Genomic DNA, 22,207 nt, shown 5'->3' with positions numbered 1-22,207 from the left:
CGTGATGCAGCTTCCCTCTTCCTCACCATACAAAAAATATCCCCTAGTTCTTATCTCCCTGGTAGGTAGGTAGGTGGTCACGATATTTTCTGGTATTGTATTTCTACAGGAGTGGAGAGACCCAATACCTCCTTTCATACACAAGTTGTGTTTGTGTCCAGCAATGAGGAATGCCCCCAGTTAAAATTTCCAACTGTAAATAACAATGTCGAGATGATAACAACCTCTTGATTAATATCCCCAGTTGAGTCCCCTTGTCATTTTATAGCGTACTTTTTTGTGAATATCCTCCCCACAGCGCTCAGAATTTGGAAAACATACTCTGCACCAGTGCAGCCTCAATCATTTTAGACAGAGTTGAATAGTCAGTACACCAAATTCCAGCCACCTATTCACTGGCTGACACTAAAACTGCATCACAAATATTTCAGAAATGCTGGAAATGTGCAGGAGACTCATCGAGATCTCTAAGTAGATGAGGTGGAGAAGTATTTGAGGTGCATTTCTTCATTGCCGAGAAATGTTACTTCGTGATCTCTCTTTACAGATGTTAACAGACCTGCTGTATATTTCCAGCCATAGCAGTACTTTTCTTTTTAACAAATATTTCATAGGGTCACCTGATTTCTCAATAAACATCTCAAGCTTCAGCTTCATTTCTGACAATGCCCTAGCATTGCCTAGCAAGTTGGTGTCTAAAACCGTTCTCCTAATTTAAACATCGACTAAAATAATTCAAACGCTGTGTGCCAGCCTCACCTGTTTTCTTTTCCTCCTTGTTGTTCTGACGCTTCCACCACATCACCACAAAGTTGTTGCTTGTTTTAAAAGGTGCTCTTTCATTTAACGCTATGAAAAGTATGTGCTTGCCTTTGTTCCATGACATTATAGCTGCTGCTCTCCACAGAATGATGTGAAAGTAAAGGTGGTGACTTTCTCTGCCAGGTGATATCAAGCCCAGCCTGGAGAAAATTGACACGCTGGAGAAATGATAAGAGCAAGGCCAGCATCCCCTGACACCAAATGTCTACAAATTAAGTGGTGATCTGACATAGAGTACTTTAAAAAGAAAAATGAAACTCACAAATGCCTGTAGAAAGAACGGACAGAAAGAGAAAGTGGGGCAAACTCCCAAAATTTTCTTCTAAATAAGCAAGTGGGCTTCTGCTTTACTGGTATTGTACAGTTGTAATTAAACTCCCTGTTATCAAGATTGCGGGCAGCAAAAAAGAAACTTGCTTTGTGAAAACGCTCGGTTCTTTTTCTGTCACCCTGTATTCCTCTATCTTCCCCTGTACCTCTGGTTGTTTTGTGTACATAGGTGTGTGTTTCCTTTACTTTTTATGTACCTTTGGAACCTGATTTTTATATTAAGAGGCATCTACTGCCAAACACAGGCAGGTGCTTTGGGTGCCCGGTGGTGGACCCCCTTCAAAATGTAGCCTGCAGTCATTTCGTTGGCATTACCGGGGTGATAGAATGTACTGATCCCATTTTGCAACTGTGACCACATCAATAATGCCAGGTGATTGAAGTGAACGTTGACCCAAGTGAGTGGCAAACATGCAAAATATCCTCGCCAGTGAGCACGTCGTAAATCTTAATAAGGAGCTATCCGACAATTACTTTGGAAAGTGCATATGCATGGCTATCAGTTGAGATAGGATCAGGCTCGGCTATGGTGCCTTGAATGCAAATACTCATAATCTAGGTTCACCTAATTAATGGCCACTTGCCTGGGGTTCCCTGAGGCTGGGGGAGGTAGTAGCGTAGTGGTATTGTCACTTGATTAGTAATCCAGAGACTCAGCGTAATGTTCTGGGCACACGGATTTGAATCCCTCCATGGTGGTGAAATTTGAATTCAATAAAATATCTGGAATAACCATGAAACCATGTCAATTGTTGTAAAAACCCATCTAGTTCACTAATGTTCTTCCTTCAGGGAAGGCAATCTGCTGTCCTTACCTAGTCTGACCTACATGTGACTCCAAACTTACAGCAATGTGGTTGATTCTTAAATGCCCTCTGATATGCTTAGCAAGCCACTCAGTTGTATCAAACTGCTAAAAACAAGTCAATAAGGAATGAAACTGGAAGGGCCACCCAGCATTAACATTGCAAAAGACAACAGCAAATCCAGATTTGTCGACCCTGCAAAGTTCTTCTTATGAACATCTGGGGGCTTGTGCCAAAATTGGGAGAGCTGTCCCACAGACTAGTCAAGCAACAGCCTGACATAGTCATCCTCATGGAATCATGCCTTACAGATAATGTCCCAGACACCGCCATCACCATCCCTGGATATGCTCTGTCCCACCAGCAGGACAGAGGTGGCAGCACAGTGGTATAGAGTCAGGAGGGAGTTGCCCTGGGAGTCCTCAACATCAACTCCAGACCCCATGAAGCCTCATGGCACCAGGTCAAACATGGGCAAGGAAACCTCCTGCTGATTATTACATACTATCCCCCTCAGCTGATGAATCAGTGCTCCTCCACGTTGAACCACCACTTGGAAGAAGCACTGAGGGTGGCAAGGGCACAGAATGTAGTCTGGGTGGGGACCTTAAATGTCCATCACCAAGAGTGGCTCGGTGGCACCACCACAGACTGAGCTGGCTGAGTGCTAAAGGACATAGCGGCTAGAGTGGGTCTGCGGCAGGTGGTGAGGGAACCAACAAAAGGGAAAAACATACTGGATCCAGTGCAGCTACAACACCGGCATCTACCCAGCAATGTGGAAAATTGTCCAGGTATGTCCTGCACACAAAAAACAGGACAAACCCAACCCAGTCAATTACTCCTCATCATCAAAGTATTGGAAGGGGTCAACAACAGTGCTACCAAGCAGCACTTGCTTAGCAATAACTTGCTCACTGATGCTCAGTTTGGGTTCTGGCAGGGCTATGTCATCACAGCCTTGGTTCAAACATGGAAAAAAGAGCTGAACTGCAGAGCTGAGGTGAGAGTGACTGCCCTTGACATCAAGGCCGCATTTGACCAAGTGTGGCATCAAGGAACCCTAGCAAAACTGGAGTCAATGGAAATTGGGGGAAAACTGTCCACTGGTTGGAGCCATACCTAGCAGAAAGGAAGATGGTTGTGGTTGTTTGGGGTCAATCATCTCAGTTCCAGGACATCAGTGCAGGAGTTCCTCAGGGTAGTGTTCTAGGCCCAACCATTTTCAGCTGTTTCATCACTGACCTTCCTTCCATCATAAGACCAGGAGTGGGGATGTTCACTGATGATTGCACAATGTTTAGCACCATTTGCAACTCCTCAGTTACTGAAACAGTCCATGTCCAAATGCAGCAAGACCTGGATAATATCCAGGCTTAGGCTGACAAGTGGTAAGTAACTTTTGCACCACACAAGTGCCGGGCAATAACCATTTCCAACAAGAGAGAATCCAACCATCGCCCCATGACATTTCACAGCATTACCATCGTTGAATTCCCTACTATTAACATTCTGGGGGTTACTATTGACCAGAAACTGAACTGGACTAGCAATATAAGTACTGTGGCTACAAGAGCAGGTCAGAGGTTGGGAATTCTACAATGAGTAACTGACCTCCTGACTTCCCAAAGCCTGTCCTCCATCAGGTCAGGTGCGTGATGGAATGCTCCCCACTTGCCTGGATGAGTGTCGCTTCCACAACACTCAAGAAGCTTGACACCGTCCAGGACAAATCATCCCGCTAGATCGGCACCACATCCACAAACATTCACTCCCTCCACCACCAACGCATAGTAGCAGCAATATGTACCAGCCACAAGATGCACTGCAGGAATTCACCAAGGATCCTTAGACAGCACCTTCCAAATCCATGACCGCTGCCATCTAGAAGGACAACAGCAGCAGATACATTGGAACATTACAACCTAGAAGTTCCCCTCCAAGCTACCTCATTTGGAAATATATCGCTGTTCCTTCACTGTCACTGGGTCAAAATCCTGGAACTCCCTCCCTATCAGCAGTGTGGGTGTACCTACACCACAGCGGTTCATAAAACAGCTCACCATCACCTTCTCAAGGGCAATAAATATTGGCCTAGCCAGCCACGTCCACATCCCATGAATGAATAAAACAAAATGCTTTAGAATAAATCAGCACTGTATGGAGCACATTAAGAAAAGTGCGCACATTTTGGGAGAATTGTTTTATGGCATTACAAAAAAACTTGACAGCATCAACCCAATGGGAATATTTCTTCTGCTTTATCTATTTTAGTCTCAAATTCAGTTTAATTAATAATAAAAGCAAAATACTGCGAATGCTGGAAATCTGAAATGAAAATAGGAAATGCTGAAAAAACTCAGCAGGTTTGGCATTATCTCTGGAGAGAGAAACAGAGTTAACGTTCTGAGTCCAATATAACACTTCTTTGGAATTTTGGGGTTCCAAGGAACAATATTGGATGCGAAACGTTAACTCTGGGTGGAATTGTCCCAGATTTGCACTAAGCGCGGGAGCGGGCATGAAAATGGTATTTTACCCCCCAGCCACAATGACAGGCTTTTGCGTCGTATCGTCTGCTTCCCACCTCATTAATTATGCAGCCGCAGGAAACACACTGTCTCACTGGCGGGCGGCCTCTCAATCACCCGCCATGCCATTACCTCACCGTTTTCTCAGTCCGGGTGCCATATCTAAACTGCAGCCATGCACACAGTTCTCAATGCTTCCAGCCCAGGACTGCTCCTGTGAAGACAGGGCCCTGAAAGCCAAGTAGAGTTCAGCGACCTGTAACCAGAATGCCTTTTGGAGGCCCGCTATGTTGTCCTCCACCCCACTCTGGCCGCAGAAGGTCACCACTCCGGTTTGGGAGGCGGTGGCAGTGGTGGTCAGTGCCAATGCTGCACAGAAGAAGTTGGTCATCCAGTGCAGAAAGACAATGAATGATCCCATCCATGCCGCAAGTGTAGGGCAACCATCTCATCACTCTAAACTCACACACTCACAAGGCCATCACACATTTACTGGCATCTCACTCACTGCCAGCTCAAGGGGCATCACTATTCACACTCTCACACACACCCTCATATCTCCATCTGGCCTCATCTCCTCTGGAGACTGCCTCCTCGGCCCTCACCATCTTGAGGCCACTTGCACAGATCAACATGTGCCCCCTCACATACCCTGGGATACGCTCCTTCCCCAGTACAGCCCTCAACTTGCAGCCTCTTTCCTTGCCTGAGGCCACTTCTCCCCCTTCCCCAAGCAAGCCCTAGCCCTGCAGCTGTTGAAAAGCCACCGCCGCCTCATGGCTGGTTTGGTAGGGAGAAACCTGCCCGTGAGCCCCCCTAAAAGTGATGTGGTGCTGCCTGTGAAGCCTGGCGCTGATGATCCTGAGTGCTGCACTAAGCATGGTAGGCAAACAAACCTTGAAGTCCTGAGTGAAGTGCAGCTCTCCAGGTGCACAACCGGATGATCCAGCATGAGTGGGGGTGGGGGGGGGGAAGATTCCGGCGAACACGGCTTATAACGAGATACTAAAGTACTGAAATTAGGTTCCCAATGCGCAGCGCAGGAAACATGACCCACCATTGATGGATGGAGCGAATGATGACAAATTGGTTTCACGATGGCATAAAAACAATTTTTGGCCTTCTCGCCATATTGTCTGCTCACGCCTGCCACAATGCCCTCCGCCCATGGGACCAGACGATACCACCCTCTATTTCTCTCTCCAGAGATGCTGCCAGACCTGCTGAGTTTTCCAGTATTTTCTGTTTTTATTTCAGTTTAATTAAACCAGCTGCTTGATTGTGAGTTGACCTGAATGTATCCATTTCTCAATTAGCAAAAATAGAACCCACCTGAATATTTTATTAAGAAACTAACTGCTATTGTCATGACCTTTGTGGCTCAGCTCCAGTTGTCAAGGTGGAAGGGCTTCTCCACTGATTAGAAAAACGACCATAAAGCTCCCTCATTCAGTGGAGTGACTAGCGGCTCATTACTCCATAATATATCATTTTAAAAATAATTATCCTATGCTCAACAAGAAGAGGAATGGCAATGCTTTTGACATCTAAAGACATTTTCCAGAATGGATTGCACTGTCAGATTGACAATTTTATTCCTCAGTTGCAAAACAGTTGTCACATCAATGTAGAATGAAACTGAAATGAGTTAAACCCAATAAATCATGCTCAGGCAGCTCTGTTACCTACCAGAGGTAGGGAAGATGTCATCATCTCATTATATCACTTGCATCATTATACATACCTTCACTTATGTGCATTGTGAAGGAGGTTCTGAAGATGTGGCTAATGATCAACTTCTTTTAGTATTATGGAGTGCAACCTCAACAGAGTGCTGGGAGCTTGGTCAGTTGAGGCAATCTTAAACTGCTTTCTAAAAATCTAATATTGTGTGTATTTAACATTTAATATTTAACTGCAAGTACTGTTTAATTCTAAATCTCATCCAGGGTCCCAAGCAGGCAGAGAGAAGCTACTCACTGGGGAGTAGCTGTAGACAGTTAAGTAAGAAAACTAGCTTAAACTTGTTTTTCTGTACCTGGGCTCAGCTAGTGCCTTTAGTTTCAGAACATATAAATTTAGATATTTCAGTGCAATATAGCACTGGAGTGTGACCCCAATGGAGTGCTGAGAGTTTGGTGAGTTGAGGGAGTTCAGGGGGGAGGAAAGGGAAATGCTCCTTTGCTTTTCCTAACTTTTTCACACTGTAGGGACTGGTTATTGCACTACAACAGGGGAGGAAGCTAGCTTTTTGGTGAGTACCTGGTAAGTATCTGGTGAGTGGTTCAGGTCTGTTCTTAGTGCTTAGTGTTAGGGATAGTGTGTTAAAAGCCAGCTTAGGAAACAGGAGTTCAGGTAGATCTGTAAATAAAAATCCAGGACAAACATATCTTCAGAACGTGTAAGCAGCTAGAGGAATTCCAGATCTGGATTATTGATTTGGAAGCCGAACTGCAGGAACTGCGCATCATAAGGAAGGGTGAGAAATACCTGGACACTTTGTTCCAGAAGACTGTCACACCTCTTAGAATAGGGTCATCTGTTTTGGTCAGTAGTGAAGGACAGGAGGATGTGACCATGTGTGAAGCAGGTAATGGGACTGCACAGACAGTAGTGGAGGAGCCTCAGACTTTGCAATTGTCAAAGAGGTTTGAGACACTCACAACCTGTGTGGACAAAAGTGAGGTCTGCAAGGTGGGTGAGCAAGCTGGCCATGGCACCATGGTATGGGAAGCTGTTCAAATGGGGAGCAAGCAAAGAGGAATGTAGTGGTAGGAGGGGGCAGTATAGCGAGGGGGATTGAAACTGTTCTCTGCAGAAAAGAGCGAGTGTCCATACGGCTGTGTTGCCTGCCTAGGACCAGGGTTCAGGACAATGCTGGAGAGGAACTTACAGTGGGAGGGGGCAGATCCAGTAGTCATGGTACATGTAGGTACCAATAACGTAGGCAGGACAAGGAAAGAGCTTCTGCATAGTCAGCATGAAGAGCTAGGCACCAAATTAAGAAGCAGAACATCAAAGGTAATAATCTCTGGCTTATTACCTGAGTCACATGCAAATTGGCATAGGACAAATAAGATTGGGGAAATGTATGTGTGGCTCAAAGACTGGTGTGGGAGAAGTAGGTTCTAGTTCATGGGGCATTGGCATCAGTACTGGGGAAAGTGGGGCCTGTACCTTTGGGGTGGTCTGCACCTGAACTATGCTGGGACCAGTGTTCTAGTGAGCCACATAACTAGGGAAGTAGAGAGGGTTTAAACTAAACAAAGGGGCTGAGTGATCAAGCTTGGGTGAATGTAGAAATCAAGGGATAGAGTCAAGGCAGGATAGCAAAATAGTAATACGCGAAATGAGGGTCAGAGAATGTCAGGAAGAGACAGGGAGAAAAAACCTATGAAAACACCAACAGTCAAGACTAGATGGTACAAAGATAATTAAAAGACAAAACTAAAGGTTCTGTATCTCAATGCGCATAGCATTCATAACAGAATTGTACTCGAACACAATCTATAACCTCATGGCCTGGCATTTCCCCTACTCTACCATTACCATCAAGTCAGGGGATCAACCGTGGTTCAAATAACAGTGCAGGAGGGCATGCCAGGAGCAGCACCAAGCTTACCTAAAACTGAGTTGTCAACCTGGTGAAGCTATAACACAGGACTACTTGTGAGCCAAATAGCATAAGCAGCAAGTGATAGACAGAGCTAAGCTCTGCAGTCCTGCCACATTCAGTCATGAATGGTGGTGGACAATTTAACAACTCACTGGAGGAGGAGGCTCCACAAATATCCCCATCCTCAATGATGGAGGAGCCCAGCATAGCAGTGCAAAAGGTAAGGCTGAAGCACTTGCTACAATTTTCAGTCAGAAGTGCTAACTGGATGATCCATCTTGGCCTCCTTCGGAGGTCCCCAGTATCACGGATAACAGTCTTCAGCCTATTTGGTTCACTCCACATGATATCAAGAAATGGCTGAAGGCACTGGATACTACAAAGACTGTGGGCCCTGACAATATTCCAGCAATAGTACTGAAGACTTGTGCTCCAGAACTAGCTGCACCCCTAGCTAAACTATTTTAGTACAGCTATAACACTGGCATCTACCCAGCTATGTGGAAAATTGCCCAGGTATGTCCTGTACACAAAATGCAGGTCAAATCCAACCTGGCCAATTACCACCCCATCAGTCTACACTTGATCATCAGTAAAGTAATGGAAGGGGTCATCAACAGTGCTACCAAGCAGCACTTGCTTAGCAATAACTTGCTCACTGGTGCCCAGTTTGGATTCCACCAGGGACACACGGCTCCTGGCCTCATTACAGCCTTGGTTCAAATATGGATAAAAGAGCTGAAGTCCCGAGGTGAGGTGACAGTGACTGCCCTTGACATAAAGGCAGATTGTGGCATCAAGGAGCCCTAGCAAAACTGGAGTCAATGGGAATCAGGGGGAAAACGCTCCACTGATTGGAGTCATACCAAACACAAAGGAAGGTAGTTGTGGTTGTCTCAGCTCCAGGACATCACTGCAGGAGTTCCTCAGGGTCGTGTCCTCGGCCCAGCCATCTTCAGTTGCTTCATCAATGACCTTCCTTCCATCATAAGGTCAGAAGTGGGGATGTTTGTTGATGATTGCACAATGTTCAGCACCATTCGTGATTCCTAAGATACTGAAGCAGCCTATGTCCAAATACAGCAAGACCTGAACATTATCCAGGCTTGGGCTGACAAGTGACAAGTAACATTCGCACCACACAAGTGTCAGGCAATGACCATCACCAACAAGAGAGAATCCAACCATCGCTCTTGACGTTCAATGGCATTATAATCACTGAATCCCCCACTATCAACATCCTGGGGGTTACCATTGACCAGAAACTGAACTGGAATAGCCATATAAATACCGTGGCTACAAGAGCAGGTCAGAGGCTAGAAATCCTGCAGCGAGTTAGTCACCTCCTGACTCCCCAAAGCCTGTCCACCATCTACAAGGCACTGGACAGGAGTATGATAGAATACTCCCTACTTGCCTGGATGATTGCAGCTCCCATAATACTCAAGAATCTTGACACTGTCCAGGACAAAGCATTCCACTTGATCGGCACCACATCCACAAACATTCACTCCCTCCACCACCAACGCATAGTAGCAGCAGTGTGTACCATCTAAAGATGCACTGCAGGAATTCACCAAGGCTCCTTTGACAGAATCTTCTAAACCCATGACCATTACCATCTAGAAGGACAAGGGCAGCACATAGATGGGAACACCACCATCTGAAGTTCCCCTCCAAGTTACTCAACATCCTGACTTGAAAATATATCACGGTTCCTTCATTGTCGCTGGGTCAAAATCCTGAATCTCCCTTCCTAACAGCACTGTGGGTGTACCTACACCACCTGGACTACAGCAGTTCAAGAAGGCAGCTCACTACCACCTTCTCAAGGGTAACTAGGGATGGACAATAAATGCTGGCCTGGCCAGCGATGCCCGCATCCCATGAATGAATAAAAAACAATAGGTAAAGGGGTGGAGGGGGAGAACTGTTAATCAAAAATGGCAGTTCTGCAACAGATGACCTTGGTTCAGGAGATCAGGATGTAGAGTCGGTTTGGGTGGAGATGAGTAGTAGTGGGGGAAAGAATTCATTAGTGGGAGTGATCTACAGGCTCCCGAAGAGTAACAACAATGTAGGACAAAGTATACAAGAAGAAATATTGGGTGCATGTGATAGAGGGATGGCAATAATCATGGACGATTTTAATCCATATATAAATTGGAAATATTAGATTGGCATAAGCAGCCTGGATGAGCAGTTTATACAATGCTTTTGAGATAGTTTCTCAGGGCAGCATGCTCTGGAACCAACCAGAGAGCAGGTTATATCAGACTTGGTATTGTGTTATGTATCAGGATTAATTAATGACCTTAGAGTAAAGGCACCCCTAGGTAGCAGTGACCACAATATGATTGAATTTTACATCCAGTTTGAAAGGGAAAAGAGTGGAGTTAAAACTAGTATTTTAAATTTAAATGTGGGCAACTATGTAGGGATGAAAGCTGAGCTAGCTGAGTGAACTGCGATACTGTGCTAGGAGGTAGATCAATACAGAAACAGTGGCAGACATTTAAGACAATGTTAGGAACTAGAGATAGTTTTAAGTAAGTTATATGCGTATTTGTGTGTGTTAGCAATAAGCTATAGCTTTAAGTTTAAGTTTTAGCTTTAAGTTTAATTTATATTTTTTCTATTTGTGGGTTAAAAGAGTGAAATCTGGGTCTAGTTTCATTTAGAGTTTTCTCTGTGAGATGGAGTCAGCAAGTCTGAAGCCCTGTTTGTGTACCTGCATTTTAATGAGGTTTTATTATCCTTGAAGTGGTTTAGGGAAGTTAAAATAAAGTAGGGAAAACTGTGCTCTTGCCTAGTAACAGAGGGCCCACAGAGAGACAGGGAAAAACAGGAAAGCAGTTTGATTTCAGTGGGTGGGAGCATTCCACAAAACTCCCAGAGCAGGTGGGAAAGGAGCTGCAGGGGGCAGATGTTAAAGAGAAAAGAAAGTCCCAAAAACCAGGGAGTTGGGCAGAAGATGATCCCAGGAAGACAGTAAGTCAAGGGAAAAGAACAGGAATCCCATTCAGTGGAATCAAAAGTAAGGAACAGAGGAAAAGGCTCTGAATTAAAGAGAGAAAGCTGCGGGGAGCAGAATCAAGGCAAAGTGGGCTTGCGATGGCCTGAGGTTCAGAGGAGACAGCCGAGGATGGGTGACTCCTTACTACGGGCCTGTATAGTAGTGGTGTCCTGGTGGCATGGCTGACTATCTAAGGGAGTGTGTGGAAGGTGAAGCTTGAATGCACATGGCAATCTAGGGGAGGGGAACATCATAAGGAGAGATCAAAACTCTGGAGGTGGATCCTTGTTGAAGATGTCCAAGCAAAAGAGTTTCAGTGAGACTGATTGGCTCACAGTGTGACAAGCAGCTGAGGGAGTTGATGAGAGATCCATAGCATCTGCTTTGGGTGGCATCTGTCACTTGGTTTCAGAGTATGGTGTGTCTGACCATAGGTCACCTATTGGTTTACATGGACTGTGTATTTACTGTGAAGATTAGGATATAAGATAGATTTCATACCTTGTGTTACCCTTACAAACTTGTATATATCTATAAAGGTATTGTTGTGGGTGAAGGAGTAGTGTAATAGTTCATTTTTTCTTGTTAATAAATGTTTTATTCTTTTGTTAAAAGTTCATCAGCTGACTCTGTTCAGTAGCTGCCCTCCACATTTCTAAACAAAAAAATAAAAGTTAGGACCAATCAAGCCAGGTTACACCCTGGGATCTGACTTGTCCAGTAGTGACATCAACTGGGATCATAACAGGGATATTTCAGAATACTCAGAATAAGTATATTCCCACTATAAAGAATAATCCTAAGGGGAGGACCCACCATCTGTGGTTAAGTAAAGAAGTTAAAGAAAGCATTAAACATAAGGAAAAAGCATATAACTGCGCAAAGATGAGTGGCTGGTCATTTGATTGGTCAGAATATAAAGAACGGCAGAGAATGACTAGGAGAAAGCAGTTAGAGTATGAGAGGCAGCTAGTTAGAAATGTAAAAACGGATAATATGAGTTTCTTCAGGTATTTAAAAAGGAAAAGAGTAAGTAAAGTGAGTGTTGGTCCTCTAGAAAGTGACAGTGGGGAGCTAATAATTGAAAATAAGGAAATGACGGATGAAATGAACAAATACTTTGCTTCTGTCTTCATGACAGAAAATACAAAATACATTCTAGTATTAGCTGTAAATCAGGAGGTGGAAGGTAGAAAGGAACTGGGTGAAATTACAATCCCTAGGGAAGCAGTACTGAGCAAACTGATGGAGCCACGGGATGACATGTCTCCAGATCCTGATAGACTTTATCCTAGAGTCTTAAAAGGGGTGGCTAATGTGGTATTAGATGCATTGGGTGTTAATTTTCCAAAATTCCCTAGATTCTGGAAAATAGCAATTATACCAATTATCAAGAAGGGACAGAGGCAGAAAACAGCAAACTATGGGCTAATTAGCTTGATGTCTGTCAGGGGGAGGGTGTTAGAATCAATCATTGAGGAGGTTATAGCTGGGCACTTAGAAAAACTCAAGGCAATCAGGAAGTGTCAACATGGTTTTGTGAAAGGGACCTCAGGTTTAATCAATTTATTGGAGTTCTTTCTAGGAGTAACATGTGCTGTGGATTAAAGGGGAGCCTGCAGATGTACTGTACTTTGGTTTCCAGAAGGCATTTGATAAGGTGCCACATCAAAGGTTATTGCAGAAAATAAAAGCTCATGGTGCACGGGGTAACATATTAGCATGGAGAGAAAGTTGGCTGGCTGGCAGAAAACAGAGAAAATGCATAAATGGGTCTTTTTCTGATTGACAGAATGTGATGAGTCGAGTCCCACAGGGGTCTGTACTGGGGCCTCAACTTTTTACAATTTATAGCAGTGACTTACATGAGGGGAACAAAGGCATGGTAGCTAAATTTGCAGATGACACAAAGATAGGTAGGAAAGTATGTTGTGGAGAGGACATAAGGAGGTTGCAGACAGATATAGATAGATTGAGTGAATGGGCAAAAATCTTGCAGATGGAGTATAATGTGGGAAAATGCGAAGTTGTTCACTGGCAAGAAAAGTAAAAAAGCAGAGTATTACTTAAAAAGAGAACAACTGCATAATTCTGAGGTGCAGAGGGATCTAGGTGCTCTAGTGCATGAGTCACAAAAAGTTAGCATGCAGGCATAGCAAGTAATTATGAAGGTTATTGGAATGCTATTCTTTATTATGAGAGGAATTGAACATAAAAGTAAGGATGTTATGCTTCAGTTATACAAGGGCATTAGTGAGACCACATCTTAAATACTGTGTGCAGTTTTGATCTCCTTATTTAAGGAAGGACGTAAATCCACTGGAGGTGGTTCAGAGGGGGTTTACTAGATTGATACTTGGAATGAGTGGGTTGCTTTATGAGGAAAGGTTGGACAGACTAGGCTTGTTTCCCCTGGAGTTTAGAAGAATGAGGGGTGACTCGATTGAAGTATGTAAGATCCTGAACAGTCTTGACAAGGTGGACGTGGAAAGGATGTTTCCTTTTGTGGGAGAGTCCAGAACTAAGGGGAACTGTTCTAAACTTAGGTGTTTCCCTTTTAGGACAGAGATCAGGGGAAATTTTGTTCTCAGAGTGTTGTGCAAGTTTGGAACTCTCTGCCTCAGAAGGTGATGGACGAGGGGTCATTGAATATTTTTAAAGCAGAGGTAAATAGATTCATGTCAGACAAGGGAATCAAAGGTTAGCGGGGGGTAGATAGGAAAATGGAATTCAAAACCCAAACAGATCAGCCATGATCTTATTGAATGACAGAGCAGGAACAAGGGACAGAATGGCCTACTTCTGCTCTTATTTCGTATGTTCGTATGTATGTTTGTATGTTTTATTAAGGCAATAATGTGCATTTATCACTTAACTAGAGGTTTTTAAAATCTGCTGTTCCAAAATTGTTTTACTAATTAAAAACAAAGTGTTCTGTTTACAAACATTCCAATTTACTTTTGGCCCAAAAAAGCACATATATATTTAAAGCTGATTCACTCAACCTTGTTCACCTGAATTCTTGAAAAATGGATTACTCATCAGTCTCGCATAGAGACTTATAGGTTGCACACTCAGACTCATAACTAATTATACTGGATAACTATTGCTTACTAACCAGTGTAGTCATTACGTCTCCCGGTGACTGGAGAGAATGTGCGGCTTAGCTGGCAATCTGTGTGAAATAGAGATAGCCAGCTTCTGCAGGGAATGTTCCATGCCTTGTTCCGAGCAGTATTTATGATGGAAACTTCTTCAACATACCATGCCTGCCGCTTTTCCAGACCATCATGCTAGAGTAGTCAGAAAAGAAAACAAAACCTTGCAGTTAATACTGGAGATAACCAGAGCAGCCCTACTGTACAAAATTATATATGGTGATGAAATGGTGGAGTTAGCGAGAGTATTAATATGTTATATCACAGAGTGAAAGAGTGTAGGGTTCTCGCAGTTCCAAGAGATGTCATTTGTGATGGCCCATGAGCTTTTGAGGGGAAAAGCCTATTTCTCATGTTGGTGTGCTGGTCCCTTTAAGAACTAGGTTTCTTTCGCCTAAGATAAAACACTTGGCTTCCATTAAATGATCATGTGACCAGGTTACCTTGGAGAAAAACAATGGAAGGAAATAAAAGGTCAACATAAGTTAATTATAGCAATGTGATTCTGTGTTCAAGCAGTTTCGGTTTTAGTTTAGAGAACAAGCTGTCTGCAGAAAAGAAAAAACCTCTCTCAAAGAATTGAGTTGGAATTTTGTGTGTTGGCTGAAAGAGGTTAAACCTCTTGTTAACTATAGGATTCCTAACCTCTGGTATAGCTAAACTGAGAGAGGGAGAGAAGAGAGAGATTTTCCATGCAGAGTTAAAGAATATTAGAATTAGCTTGAGGTGGCTACACTTAAGATGGTGCAGATACCTGTGCTGAATGGGGAGTTTGCACCCATAGGATGGTTGGAGGAGATTTGAAAGGGAAACCTTGCTGGAAGTAAACAGAAGGCCCAATAAATCTCAACCCTTATATGGATCATTGAAGCAGTACCCAGATCAAGTGGTTAATCCTCCAATTTTTGATAAGTATCTGACTTGAGTTTATTGGGACTGAGGTCTAATGGGTGTAGAAGGCAATGTGATTTAAAGCATTCGGTTTAGATTATAAGTAACTGAGTTCATTATTCTTTATTATTTTTAACATAACTGACTCATAGAGAGTGTATTTACTTGTATTCATGTTCTTTGCTTTTTCTGTAATGAAATTCTTTTGATTTAACCCTGAATCTTGAGGCTTTATTCCTTTTGATTTTGGATTCTTAAAAAAAAATACTGGTCACTATCGAGATCATAACAATTGTGGGTCTCGTCCAGGATTGTAAAAGACTCCATTAGATCAGCTGGTAAGGGCACCTTACGGTGTGGTATGGAATTATACATACTTGGATGCTCCTAGATTTCCTTCCCGAATGGTGCTGTGTTAGATTAATAGTTGGAGACATTGTGAATGGCCTCAGTGATCCAGAAAGGAATATTCCCTGCTCTTATTGGCTGTAATTCTTGTAATTCTTGTTGGAAGTGTGCATATATGAGCAGGACAGAACTGAGCTCTGTGTGATGTTTCCTGTAGAGTCAAATAGCTTGACAACACTCATTGTACTAACATGTACTAGCACAATTGTCGCTTAGGGCAAGGCATTGAATAGTTTCTGAAATCAGTGTAACTGTACCTCAGTATGAGTCACAGGACAAGAAATTACAGCCGCATACCAACTGGGCAGCAACTTGGCAGCGAGATTGACTCTTGTGCCAATCTGTGCAAACAGTAGGCCGATGCTAACTTCAGCATCAGGCCACGTCTCCAATGAGCTGCAGATGTTATTTGGACATCAGGAAGCAGCTCACGTGTTCCATCTGCAGCAACGTGGATTTGCTGCTTTGCTGCAGCGGCCGTTAGCTAGAACCTGGGGAAGGGAGAAGGCTGTTGTGAGACAGTGCGAGCCTGGGCTGGCAGCAGCTCCTTTTGTGGCTCCAGGAGCAGCACTTTTGCACCTTCTGACAATAAAGAAACAGAAATTTTCACAGTATTAGGGGCCAGTTTTCTGCAGCCTTAAGCTATTAAGATCCTGTTTGGGGACAGGTGGTGAGGCTGCATAAGACCCAGTAGCTTGAAGGGTATGATAGCACAGTGGTTATGTTACTGGACTGGAAATCCAGAGGAGTGCACTAATGATCCAGGGATATGAGTTCACAATCCCACCATGGCAGCTGGGGAAGTTAATCTCAATTAATTAAACAGCTCTGGAATAAAAGCCAACATCAGTAACGGTGAATATGAAACAGTTGGATTGTTGTAAATCCCATCCAGTTCACTAATGTTCTTCAGAGCAGGAAATCTGCCATCATTTACCTGGTCTGGCCTACATGTGATTCCAAACCCTCAGCAATGCGGTTGACCCTAACTGGCCTCTGAGAAAGCCAAGTAAGCCACTCAGTTTCAGAAGGATGGGCAATGAGTGCTGGCCTTGCCAATGAAGTCCGCATCCCATGAATGAATTAAAAAAAAATGGATGAAGCTTGCGTGGCAGAACCAGGCAGTAGTATCACAATTTGCATAATGAACTCAATGTCAATTTTAGATAGGTGCCCTGGATGACTAAAAGTTGCCTGATCCAATATGGCTGCCCTCAAGCTTTTGCTGCAGGTCGGACAGAGGAGGTCCCAGCCCCAACCTTGGTAACGTTTTCCTTGTTTTATACCTGGGAAATGAGCGAAACAAAATTGAATTTCTCCTCCATCCACCTTCAGGAGAAGAAGATTAAAGCACGCATTTCAGAGAAAGGCCCGAAAAAGGAAAAGTTAGAAGTGTACGGCATGTACACTAGCATTTCACTTTCGGGCTCAGAGTTCAAAGGAATCTCACAATGATGGGGTGCAAGTCTCTTCTGTCACATGGAGGTCCTAAATGGGGGTTTATGTACAAAATCTTTGTAAGCCAAATTGAGAAGGCTTTTGAAAAAAACATATGGGATCCTTGGTTTTATTAATAAAGTATAAAAGTAAGAAATGAAAACCAAAGTGCTAGGAAAACTCAGTGGGTCTGGTAGCATCTGTGGAGGGAGAAACAGAGTTAATGTTTTGAATCCAATATAACTTCTTCGGCACACAAAAGTAAGGAAGTTAAACTAAATTTTTATAAAATGCTGGTTAGGTGAGAGCTGCAGCTCAATTCTGGGCACAGCACTTTAAGAGGAATGGTCCTAAAGAGAGGAGAGGCTGGTCAGGGTCCAGCCATCCAGGGAAGGCACCGTAGAAGCTGGGCACTAGCTTTTGGCAGCAAGGCTGAAGTCATGAAGCAGAGCTTCCCTTTTTAGTTGAGAAAGCTTTTTCGAAGTTGCAGTATTGTCAGCTGATGGCAGAATCTACCAATGAAAAGCTTCCCCTGCTGCTAAACCACATGTGTTTTGCACGTACACCATTGGCGCTTAAGAATTTTAATAACAGTCACGTGGGATACAGCAAAGAGAGAAGTGGCACACCGTTCCAGTTACGATTTCAGATATGGCACACTATTCCCAAAGTCCTGGCCACTATGAGCAATGACCACAGGGTTCAATTGAGCAAATTCAAACAAAGATTACAACTATTTGATCAGTTAATCATTGTGAGATAAGTGTGTTCTATGCTGATACCTCTAATATGATGTTCTGGAGCTCCCCAATTTCCGGTCCATAGACTTTAAATGTGTGAGATGATCCTTTTCCAAACTGAAATGCTACAGGCATGTCAGATTTTCTCGACACCAACTTCTTGCACAGATGTTTCTTGTTAATTTTTCCTTTGGATCCCTTCATTTGTAAAAAAACCTAACAGATGGAACACAATTAGTTGTCATTCCCAATTCCCAAGAGGTTTGAATAATGCTCACTCTCCCTCTGTTAGCTGTTTTTAGTATTTAACAGAGCCCTTATCTACATTTTTTTATACCAAGAAATCTGTCTCTCATCAATTTTGGAGTTGGATCTTCATCTATCATTCTGTGGGTACGAACATATGAACAAGGGACAGGAGTAGGCCATTCAGCCCCTTGAGCCTGCTCCGCCATTTAATAACATCATGGCTGATCTGATAGTAACCTGAAATCTGCATCCCACTTACTGCTGATAACCTATCACCCCCCCTGCTTACAAAGAATCTATCCACGTCTGCCTAAAAATATTCAAAGGGCAGAATTTTCTGCCTGTCGGGCGGGCGGGGAGCCGATCCCCGCTGGAGAAATGGGCCCCGCCGTCATTTCAAGTGGACGGGTCAATTAAGGCCTGCCCTGCGTGACATCCACCAGGAAGCTTTAGGCGCTTCCTGTGTGGGCTGGGGTGGGGGATTCCCCAAAAGCGAGAGTGCGCTCTTTCACGCATGTGCATGAAAGAGCTCACATCTCCCTGAGGCTAAGTGCTGCCTCAGGGAGATCGCTGCCAGCTGTATACACATTAAAAATAGAAAAAAAATCCTTAACATGTCCCCCTCATGTGACAATGTCACACGAGATGGGACATGTTAATAAATTTCACTAAAACTTCATTAAAGTTTTTTAAAAACAGACATGGTTGGGGTTTCATGTTTTTTCAGAAGCCCTCCGGGGCTCCTGGCCTGCCGGCCAGCCTTAAGGTTGGATGGGCAGGGCCTTTAATTGTTTTAATTATCCTGTCAATGGCCTCAATTGGCCATCGACAGGTCGGCGGGCGGACAGCTGATCTCACTGTGCCCCCACCTTCCTGAAAATTTAAATGGGGCAGGATGACAACAGGGGTTCTCCCTAATGTCATCCCACGTCATTTTGCTGTCGGTGAGCGGGCCCCACCCCCTGCTCGCCAACGGCAAAATCCAGACCAAAAGGCTCTGCTTCCACCACCTTCTCAGTAAGAGAGTTCCAAAGACTCACGACCTTCTAAATGAAAAAAATTTGACTCATCACTGTTTTAAATGGAGGAGCCCTTATTTTTAAACAGTGACCCCTAGTTCTAGATTCTCCCACAAGGGGAAACATCCTCTCCACATCCACCCTGTCAAGTCCCCTCAGGATCTTGTATGTTTCAATCAAGTTGCCTCTTACTCTTCTAAACTCCAGCGGATACAAGCCTAGTCTGTCCAACCTTTCCTCATAAGACAACCCACCCATTCCAGGTATTAGTCTGGTAAACCTTCTCTGAACTGCTTCCAACACATTTACATCCTTCCTTAAATAAGGTGACCAATACTGTACACGATGCTCCAAATGTGGTCTCACTAGTGCCCTGTACAACTGAAGCATAACCTCCCTACTTTTGTATTCAATCTCCCTCGCAAAAATTCTATTAATTCGTTAATTCTATTAACTTTCCTAAATACTTGCTGTACTTGCATACTAGCTTTTTGTGATTCATACACTAGGGCACCCAGATCCCTCTGCACCTCATAGCTCTACAATCGCTCACCATTTAGATAATATGCTTCTCTTTTATTGTTCCTGCCAAAATGGACAATTTCACATTTTCCCACATGATACTCCATCTACCAGATCTTTTCCCACTCACATTATCTATATCTGTTTGTGGCCCCCTTTTGTCCTCTGCACAATTTATTTTCCTACCTATCTTTGAGTCATCAGCAAATTTGGCAATCATCCTTTCAATCCCTTCATCCAAGTCATTTATATAAATTGTAAACAGTTGAGGTCCCAGCACTGATCCCCATGGCCGCCACTCATTATATCTTGCCAACCTGAAAAAAACCCATTTATGCCTACTCTCTGCTTCCTGTTAGCCAGCCAATCTTCTATCCATGCCAATATGTTACCCCCTATACCATGAGCTTTTATTCTCTGCAATAACCTTTTATGTGGCACTTTATCAAATGCCTTCTGGAAATCTAAGTACAGTACATATACTGGTTCCCGTTTTTCCACATGTTACTTCCTCAAAGAGCTCCACTAAGTTGGTGAAACACAATTTCCCTTTCACAGAACTAAGTTGTCTCTGCCTGATCACCTTGAGCTTATCCAAGTGCCCTGCTATAACTTCTTTAATAATAGCTTCTAACATTTTCCCTACAACAGATATTAAGCTAACTGGCCTGTAGTTTCCTGCTTTCTGTCTCCTTCCCTTTTTGAATAATGAAGTTACATTTGCCATCTTCCAATCTAATGGGACCTTCCCCGAATCTAGGGAGTTTGGGAAAATTAAAACCAATGCATCAACTATCTCACTAGACAGTTCTTTTAAGACCCTAGGATGAAGTCCATCATGACCCTGGCTCTTGTCAGTCTGCAGCTCCAATAATTTATTCAGTACCAATTCTCTGGTGACTGTAATTTTCCTGACTTTCTTCCCCACTTTAATTTCCTGGTTTATAGCTGCTTCTGGGATGTTACTTGTATCTTCTATCGTGAAAACCAATGCAAAATACCAGTTCAATTCATCTGCCATCTCCCTTTTTCCATTATCAATTCTCCAGGCTCACTTTCTATAGGATCAATGCTCTCTTTGTTAACTCTTTTCTTTTTAAAATAATTATGGAAACTCTTATTACCTGTTTTTATATTTCTGGCTTGCTTTCTCTCATACTCTAATTTTTCCATCCTTATTAGTCTTTTAGTCATTCTTTGCTGTTCCTTATATTCTGTCCAATCGTCTGGCCTTCTACCTATCTTTGCACAATTATATGCTTTTTCTTTAAGTTTGATACTATCTTTAACCTTTCTAGTCAACCACAGATGGTGTGTCCATCCCTTGGACTTTTTATTAATCGTTGGAATGTATCTATTCTTTCCATTCTGAAATATCCCCTTAAATATTAACCACTGCATTTCTATTGATCTATACTTTAACCTAATTTGCCAATTCACTTTAGCCAGCTCAGGCCCTCATAACTGCCCTTATTTAAGTTTAAAAACTTAGTCTCAGACCTACTCTTCTCTCCCTCAAACAGAACATAAAATTAAATTATATTATGGAGGCACCTTTACTATGAGATTATTAATTAATCTCATTGTGCAATACCAGGTCTAGTCTAGCCTGCTCTCTGGTTGGCTCCAGAACATGTTGTTCTAAGATACCGTCCCGAAAATATTCAATGTATTCCTCATCTAGGTTATCTTTGCCTATCTGACCTTTCCAGGCTATATGTAAATTAAAATCTCCCATGATTATCACTGTGCCTTTCTGACAAGTTCCAATAATTTCTTCCTTTATGCTCAACCCTACTATATGGTTACTGTTAGGGGGCCTGTGTACAACTCCCACAAGTCACTTCTTGCCTTTACCATTTCTCATCACTACCCAAACTGTTTGCACATCCTGGTTTCCTGAACTTAGGTCATCCCTTTCTATTATGCTAATATCATCATTAACTACCAGACCCACCCCTCCACCTTTTTCTCACTTCCTGTCCTTCCTAAATATTCTGTATCCTTCAATATTCAGGTCCCAATCCATGTCCTCCTGCAGCCATGTCTCTGTAATGGTTATCAAATTGTAATTATTTATTTCTATATGCGCTCTCAGTTCATCTGTTTTTTTCGAATGCTACATGCATTCAGATACAGAGCTTTTAGTTTTACTCTTTTATCTTTTTTATAACCTCTAATTTCATTGTTGATTTACTGTTAGATTTTAGTCTCTATCCCTTCCTGCCACAGTCTGCTTTTCATTTCCTGTAAAATCAGGTGGTGAATTTTGTTGGTGCTTTGCTGCCCTGATCTCAATTTTGTTTCCCTTTCCCCCAGCAGGAATGGCAATGACTCTTAGTTCCTTGCCTGCCGCAGAAAAATATTGGCTCAGTTGATAGTGCTGTCATCTCTGAATCAGAAGGTTGCAGATTCATGTTCCATGTCAGGGAATTGAGTGCAAAATCTAGGCTGACGCTATGGCAGAACTGAGAGAGTGCTATACTGGCAGAGCTGCCGTCTTTCAAAAGAGATTTTAAACTGCTCCACCAGGTGGACTAAATGATTCCATGGTAATATTTCGAAGAAGGGTAGAGGAGTTCTCCTTTGTGTCCTGACATTATTTATTTCTCAGCCAGGGAGGAGGACTGGCTCAGGGCACATGCAGATAAAACTCATGAGT

General features: G+C 43.2%; 1 protein-coding gene across 1 annotated transcript in view; it reads right to left on the bottom strand.

The window, feature by feature from the left end:
• The window catches only part of loxhd1a (lipoxygenase homology PLAT domains 1a), a 287,997-nt gene that overhangs the window by 226,348 nt on the left and 39,442 nt on the right, over window positions 1-22,207 (bottom strand). The window contains exons 5-6 of the mRNA XM_041183529.1: window positions 17,798-17,971; window positions 14,240-14,414 (exon numbers count right to left, since the gene is read on the bottom strand). Of these exons, the coding sequence (XP_041039463.1) occupies window positions 14,240-14,414; window positions 17,798-17,971 (349 nt within the window). The remainder of the gene's footprint in view (window positions 1-14,239; window positions 14,415-17,797; window positions 17,972-22,207) is intronic.

Source organism: Carcharodon carcharias, chromosome 1 (assembly GCF_017639515.1).
Source record: "Carcharodon carcharias isolate sCarCar2 chromosome 1, sCarCar2.pri, whole genome shotgun sequence".
NCBI lineage: Eukaryota > Metazoa > Chordata > Chondrichthyes > Lamniformes > Lamnidae > Carcharodon > Carcharodon carcharias.
This window is presented reverse-complemented; position numbering and strand designations above follow the sequence as displayed.